The sequence below is a fragment of the Triticum urartu genome, chromosome 3 (genome assembly GCF_003073215.2).
Source record: "Triticum urartu cultivar G1812 chromosome 3, Tu2.1, whole genome shotgun sequence".
Taxonomy (NCBI): Eukaryota; Viridiplantae; Streptophyta; class Magnoliopsida; order Poales; family Poaceae; genus Triticum; species Triticum urartu.
In genome coordinates, this window is record NC_053024.1 from 508,189,363 (window position 1) to 508,197,382 (window position 8,020).

The following is an 8,020-nucleotide window of genomic DNA, read 5'->3' on the forward strand; positions in this document are numbered from 1 at the left end:
ATGTACACTGGGCCTGCAATTCGTACCGCCGATGTACTGGTGTGGGTCAGCCGAATCTTACTTTCCAGCACTCTGGCCGAAAGCGGTCGCCAAGTTGGTCTTGGGCTTGCAAACCCAAGTTACTACGTACTTATTGCATCTTTTACACAGGCTACAACCCATACTTAACTTCTACACAGGGCTACAACCACAACCAACGGATACATGAGAAATGAGAATTTATCTCAAAAAAAAAGAGAAATGAGAATATCATCCGCATAGTGGAGAACTAACATAACAGTTGAGAAGATACAGATTAAATGTGAAGGTTAGAAGTTAACCCTTCAATAAAAAAAAGGGTAATGTAGTCTTTTATATCTAAATCAATCTATTCAATGCATGTGATCTGCAAGCTAATATGATGATAACCTTTTTAAGTAACTTTAATACTCGTGTACACTTTTAAGAAGGGTGTATCGAAGCAAAACTAGTAAAACTAACAGTTGAAGTTCAAGAAAATGAACAGGCGGAGAGGAGTTACTAGAAAGTAGAAGCCCACATAATTCAGATAGACAGCTTAATAATTCTGAATCCTAGGACCTCTGGTGAATGAAACGATGTCAAATAACAACGAAGAGATTCCAAATTAATAGCATGATGCAAAATGCAGTAAAGATGAGCACAGTTAGAGAGACCACATCGGCAACACATTTCTAGTTCTCAATGGCAACTAACATATATTGTTCGCGCAGCGATGTACATCCAAACAGAATAACATACTGCATAACAGGTCCCTACTGCCACCTTTCACCACACATCAGAACATTACTGGTTCCCAGTATTAGGCAATTAGCCTCTCACCTTCGAACCGAACGTACTAACTAGAGCGTGCTCCGAAAATCACAGAAAGCCCACGGCAATCACAATGGGAAGCACAGGGAGCAGAAGGGTGCGGCATTGGGCCAACAGTGACGGGCTGGAGCCGCTTGGAGTTGGAGTGGCGGTTGAATTTTTGGTGCTAATCTTGCTGCTGTAAGAAAGAAGAAGGAAAACAATAGTTAGTGCAAACTGTTGATCAGACCAGTAGGTGGGCATGTTCATCACATTTGCAAAGAGAGATCAGAGAGTTTTTTCTTACCCGGCTGCCATGTAAACACAAGTGTCATAACCTGCAAGCAAGCAATACAAAATCATTGAAAAGATTATCCAGCTGACACTAAAAGCAACATCGACAGTAACATTAAACCAACAAGTACAAGCAAAAACTGGTCACACTTCACAGCTCATAGGAGAACACTAGAGTAGTGATGCAGAGGCAACACACGAGGATCACAACTGGTTTAGCCATATCTTGTACTAATTCATTTCATCTAGCATTGCGTGAAGCAGCATGCGACAGCACCCATCGGTAAGCTATATATTAAATTGTAACTCCATGATCAAACTTCCATATTAAATTGTAACTCCATTATCAAATTGAGGCCATTTATATTATAAAAATGTCTATGCATGTTTTTTTCTTCTTATCAGAGCATAAGTCGATTCATGCAGAACTAGCAAATAAGAAGATTATGCCTGTGAATCCTATGAAATGTTATAGCATAATTGGCGTACAAAATGAACCGATCATATCTCAAAACTGATGATGCACATGCCATTTTTCTAACCTAACAGATTTTAGCTACAAGCGGCAGAGGGGAGAAAACGTAATAAAATTATTAAATTCATGATTAGGCATTCAAAAGTCAAAAGTTTATGTTATTACAGTAAATTCAGCAATGCACTATCTTCTCTGTAGTCTCTAGACAAAAAGAAACTCAGTTAACACCTGATAACTGTGTATATATTCTTCAAAAGAAATACCCAGCTACATGTCCAGAAATACAGCTAGCATTATATCAATGGACTTACAGTTGCAATTTCAGTCAAGGACCTGGATAACTACTATCATAAACACTGTAGTCAGCACATATTGTCTGCAAGTGTAGGCTTACAATTGGCTAGTTTTCAATATTCAGACTACATCCAAAGCCAGTAATGATGCAGAGATATTATACTCCAGTGCAAGCATTCCTTACATTATCAATGTAGTTGTTGTAAGCACAGGATACTTACTTGGATCTTTCGTCGTCCTCATTCCAGCACCACCAAATCCGCAGGCCACATCAGTGGCTCCATTTTGCTGATAATAGCTGTTGAACGCATATGAAGCATGTGAAACCAATGTGTCGGGCTGGTAGCAGGGTTGGCTTGGCTGAATAGCAGAGCAATCGACATTGCCTGGACCGCATGCCCAATTCAAGCCATTCTGCAGAGCCGTCTCCGAGACATTGGTTGAAGCAACACACCAAGTACCATTTGAACGGTTTCCTCCAGTCATGATGTCCACATTTCCTCGGCCAGTCCAATCTATGCTGTAGATGGAGCTTTGGTCTGGAGAGAACAGTCCCCAGTTCCTCTCGGACTCGATGCCCGGCTTCCTGTTCTCATTGAACAAGGAGAAGATGTAGACATCTATTTCTTCCCCAGGCTTGGCAGGCGTGCCGCTGTCATTGACAACATGGCGTATCAGATTGGTGTTGTAAGTCTGAGCATTGTCCGGAATCGCCCCGGTCTCCTTGGGAGCTCCCTTGTGCGGCCATCCCGTCTCGGTGATCATGATCTTGAGTGTCTTGAAGTTCAAAGCCATGAGCGCGAAGAAGATGGAATCGACCTGCGCATCAAACATGTTTGTGTAGACCAATCCGGTGTTGGGATCAATCACGCCCTGGGACTGCGGCGAGAAGAGGGCGTAGTTCAACGAGACATTGCTGGGCGAGTTCTGGTAGGCGTAATAGGGGTACAGATCGACCATGAATGGCGCCTGGTTCTCCACGAGGAACTCCAGCATGGGCTTGAGGAAGTGCGCGTAGCTGCTGTTGAACGCCCCCGCGGACGGCGGGAAGGAGCGGGAGAGCACCCCGAGCGAGTGCGTGCTGGAGATGGTGATCTTCTTGTGCAGGTCGACCTTCTTGAGCGCGGCGTGCACATTGCGCATGGCCGGCACGACGAGGGCGGAGACGTTGATGGGGCTCTCGGTGATCTCGGCGCCGACGGTGATGTGGGTGATGGCGGTGGCCGGGTAGTAGGGGAGGATGCTGTTCTTGAGCCAGGTGTCGACGTTGGACTGGTACTGCGAGAAGGCAAGGAGGTCGGCGTTGGGGACGCCGACCATGAGCTCGACGCTGGTGTTGGCGAAGGCCTTGATGACGTCGGCGTTGGTGTCGTAGATGCGCACGTACTTGATGGACTGCTGCTGGATGAGCTGCGCCACCTTGTCGGGCCCCGGCAGGTCGTCGGCGTTGCGGCCGTAGCAGATGCCGGTCTTGCCGCCGTGGCAGTGCCCTGCAAAAGCCCCACATCAGGATTCAGGGGCGCGCAATCTCTCTTTATTTTAGCCACCATTGATGCGTCCATTTAATATTCTACCAAATTCCATGCCAGAAAAACAAAGAATCTGAAGGTTGGGTAGTAGATAAAGGTCATGGGACATGGGGATTAGATCATTGGATTTCCCCAAAAGAACATATTCGTCGGAGACCATCACGGCACCATACACATTGCAGGTACTCTAGCTAGCACCCAGCGGGAAGCAAGGCATCTGGCACTCGCCGTCCACTTAACTAAGATTTCACATTCCAAAAGGGCAACCACTACTATTATCTAGTACCAGAAGACGAACTGAAGGAGCATGTGGTTCAAGGACTCACCCACGAGCAGCAGGAAGAGGAACGCGGAAACCGCCGCCGCATGCCGCCCCGCCATTGGCGTCCCAGCACCGAGCTGGGCCTCCTCCTCGCTGACAAGGCCTTGCTCTTGCCGTCCGCGCTCCTGTGCTGGCTACGCGGCCGGGGAGTGTGCCCGTTGAGTGGAGTGGAGGGGAGGGGAGGATGAGAGAGGAGGAGGGCTGATGCCTGACGCTGGCCACGGGGCGCAGGCGGCGCAGCGGAGCAGACGTGGAATGGAGTGCGCGCGTGACTGTCGCGGGCGGGCGGAAGCGGACGCGGACGCGAGGGGGTGCGTTATAAAATAGGGTTGAGGGTGTTTAAACGGAGGTCGCACGGGTCCGGAACAGAAACGGAGGGGAGGGGAGCGGAGGGACCGAGCAGCAGCAGCGGGGAATTTCCTGAGGAAAAAAAAGGTAGGAGCAGCGAGGAATGTTCGCTTGGACAGGGACCACACGGCTAAAGGTTGACGCGTGAGCTCACGGGGTCTTGGTAAAAAATGACCTTGGAACATTGGCTCGTGTCGAGTGACGTAGCTAATAATTCGTGAGGAAATAGCTAACCTGATTTGTTTCCTGCCAGTGATTGCATTTTCCAAAGATCTTGGCTTTAACTATCGGTAATTGTAGCTGGGGAACGTTCGCTACATGGAGGTGGCAAATGAACCATCTTTCATGGCACTTTGAGTTGTGAAACGAGATCAAGCGACGGCTATTTTAAACGAAAATTGCCTTCTCGGAGAGAAAATGTCATGTCGCCTGAAGAAACTGCCACCTCACCTACTGCCACACAGCTAAAAAATGCCATGTGAACGTCTGCAACTACCACCCTCCCTGGCGAACGTTTGCCGGGTAAGGGGGTCCTTAATTAAAGGTCTCACGTGGGCGGTGGGATTTCATAATGGCTTAAATCTTACTCCGACGCTTTAAAATACTCCTACCGGTGAAACTTATATGAACCACCTCTTACATGGATGTTGAAAAAGAAACTTATACTCCCTCCATCCAAAAATAAGTGTCGGTGATTTAGTATAGACCCTCCAACACTTAATTTTGTGACGGAGGGAGTATGAAAGTTCTTCAACACCGATGTGAAAACATGTGTGGATGTCAACTAATTTGGAAAGCCTCACTAAAAAGCTAATTCGAAAAGACTAAAGCCTTTCCAATAAAAATACACATGAAGTGCACACTTTTTTAGAATCATGCAAGAAAGGAAACACAACCACTTCAACAGCTACAAGTCCAACAAAACAAAGCTAAATACAGCCTAAAACGACAAGACAAGACACAGAAGCTCAACATGATGACCACCACTAAGAAGCAGCTAAGGAAGGATCGGTCGTCCTAAGCTTGCCCTTTCCCATTGCTGGTTTCGTGGCTTGTCACTATAATGTTGCTTTATGTCGCACAATTGTGACTTCTTCACCTCTCTTGAGTTATGTTGAGACCATCGCTGGTCAATGAACGACACACCAGAGTTTCGGCTCGGATTTCGGTTATGAGCATGTTTACATCCGCAGTGGCAACATCGTAGCGAATATTATTCAACTTCCTCTTGAGCCTGTGTGTATGTGTTAAAAAACTGAATACTGATCGAAAGAGACAACATTTTAGTCCATAGTATTCAACCTTAAATCACAACTAAAACCAACCATTTTGCATGTATCATTTGTTTGGCATAATCCCGTCACTAGAGATAGAAGATCTGATGGTTGACCGTTGAAGAAAGTACTTGGGAGGCATGATTAGGCGGTGCTAGTGGGCGTTAGTGGGATACTTGAGTACTATATTTTCTTCTACCCAAAATCCCCTTGATATGTTTCTGTTTTGAAAAGCTAGAAAAATGCAAAATTCATCCAATAATTTTTCGCTTGCTCCATACCTAATTAACAGTCAAGGTCTAACTCGTGGACAAAATTAGTGCTATGAAACTATTTGTGGCAGGGTGGTGAGCTTAAGTGCAATCATTCGAATGCAAATATCTCTTAATTATGACTGTAGGATTAGAATGGATATATTATGAGCCGATAAACCATTTTACTCATATGTCAATTTCCTTTTTATTCTTATTATTCCTTAATTTCTCGAGGACGAGAAAAACTTATGCTCGGGGGAGTTGATGAGTCGATATTTCGTCACTTTTGTAAGCGGGTTTTGAGTTGGTTTTCATAGGGTTTTCGATATTTCTCACGCCTTTCTGACACTAATACTTTGAGAAAGAAAACAACTTAGTTTTGCTATTGATGTGCAGGAATAAATATATTTGGAAGAAAACCAATCAATATCCTATCAAATAAAGCCATTTGGAGCAACTTATTCTTTAGACAAAAATTCAACCGAGCAACCAGAGGGCAAGACGACGCATGGTACGAACGCTCCCGCGTGTATTAGCGGTCATACCACACGGCGTGAGCACCACTTCATGAATCCAAGCAACTTTCGTGAAGGGGCATCGACCATCACAGACAAAGATGCGCCACCAGCCCACCACACCATCGAGAACAGAGAGGGACGAGATCCATAGAAGAAGAATCGTCGGAGATCCATTCCTTCTCTTCTACCCATCTCCATTTTCATTCACCGCAACACCACCATAGGGAGAGGAATTCTAAGTTATAAGATTAGGGTTTGTAACTCTATTCATACTCATCTTGAGAGCGAGACGTGTTTAATCATTCATCTTATTACGGATATTTGTGACATTATTGAGATGATTTTCCTTAGTCTGGTTACCGTTAAGTTTGGTTATTCCCTTCTCATGCGCGAGTAATTCCCCAAGCCATAGGAGATGCATGGGATTGGTCTTCATTCGTGTCGACTCTATATGTCAGCATTTATGATTATAACTTTATGATTGTTAAGTGAGTTATTTATCTGTGGTCCATGTAATGTGTGTCGTCCAATATAAGGGCCCATGCAACATGATTTGAAGACCTGCACAGGTAAACACATATTTTTTAGTAAATATGTGACCTCCAAGTGACAAATGTTAATAAGGAGCGAAGACAATATGAGATAACGGTGTTCCACGAAACCTAATGCATTGTTCTGGTTTTATGACCTTAGTTGCGGAAACGACCATGTCATGATGACGTTGACGCAGAACTATAAGGGAGAACGAATCTGGCGTGAAGGAGTTTGAAGAATTAAGGGTGATTCGCCTACCAAACAAACATTTGAACGAATCTTGCTGAAAACGTCTTCTTGTTTTCTTCTGCTCCTTGTTGGGTTAGACACTCTTACTTATCGAAAGGACTACGATTGATTCCCTATACTTGTGGGTCATCAGCCATCATCACGTTCGCCCAAGTCAATTTCGTCCAATACGGCTTGGGCGGCCTTAGCCCACTGCAGAAAATCGTCTGCGTTAAGCGCGGGCCCCGGGGCGGACGTTGCCGCGAGCCCCGGGGCGAACGCTGGCACGGGCACGGGCGCATCCATCTGCACAGCCTCCGCCTCCATCTGCGCAACCTCCTCCAACGCCTTGTCCATCTCTGCCCACAAGGGGACCATAGGATCCTCTTCCTGCTCCTCATCAATGACGCCAAAATAGAAGACTAGGGGTGCGCATGGATGAAGTGTTAGTGTTGGATTAGATGGGAATGGTGCGAGAGAAGGGACGACCACCATCTTATAGCTCGCTATAGGTGAGCTCTCCATTAAGGAGAGGTGGTCGGATAGGCGGCCGAAGGGGCGGTCAAAGTCTGCCGCGGCCTCATCTCGCTCCTTCAGTACGCACACACTACCACATCGACGCGACATCCGCTGGTCAAAGGCATATCTTCCGGTGAGAATCGCTGACTTGGCCTGCTCGATGCCTGGACGCTGGCCGCAGACACTAATACGTCTCCAACGTATCTACTTTTCCAAACACTTTTGCCCTTTTTTGGACTCTAACTTGCATGATTTGAATGGAACTAACCCAGACTGACGCTGTTTTCAACAGAATTGCCATGATGTTATTTTTGTGCAGAAATAAAAGTTCTTGGAATGACCTGAAAATCAACGTAGATATTTTTTTGGAATATATAAAAAATACTGGCAAAAGAATCAAGGCCAGGGGGCCCACACACTGTCCACGAGGGTAGGGGGACGCGCCTACCCCCTGGGCGCACCCCCTGAAGAAAATATGCCCTAGAGGCAATAATAAAGTTGTTATTTATATTTCCTTATATCATGATAAATGTTTATTATTCATGCTAGAATTGTATTAAGCAGAAACTTAGTACATGTGTGAATACATAGACAAATAGAGTGTCACTAGTTTGCCTCTAC

The 8,020-nt window shown here is 45.7% G+C and overlaps 1 protein-coding gene across 1 annotated transcript; it reads right to left on the minus strand.

Moving 5' to 3' along the window:
• Window positions 1–664: 664 nt before the first annotated feature.
• On the minus strand, window positions 665–4,023 carry LOC125544652 (glucan endo-1,3-beta-glucosidase 13-like). Its single transcript, XM_048708395.1, has 4 exons — window positions 3,729–4,023; window positions 2,095–3,363; window positions 1,118–1,148; window positions 665–1,009 (listed from the first exon to the last, which is right to left on the minus strand). Exons 1-4 carry the CDS (start codon window positions 3,781–3,783, stop codon window positions 880–882), a joined length of 1,485 nt encoding a protein of 494 aa, XP_048564352.1. The 5' UTR covers window positions 3,784–4,023; the 3' UTR covers window positions 665–879.
• Window positions 4,024–8,020: the final 3,997 nt, after the last annotated feature.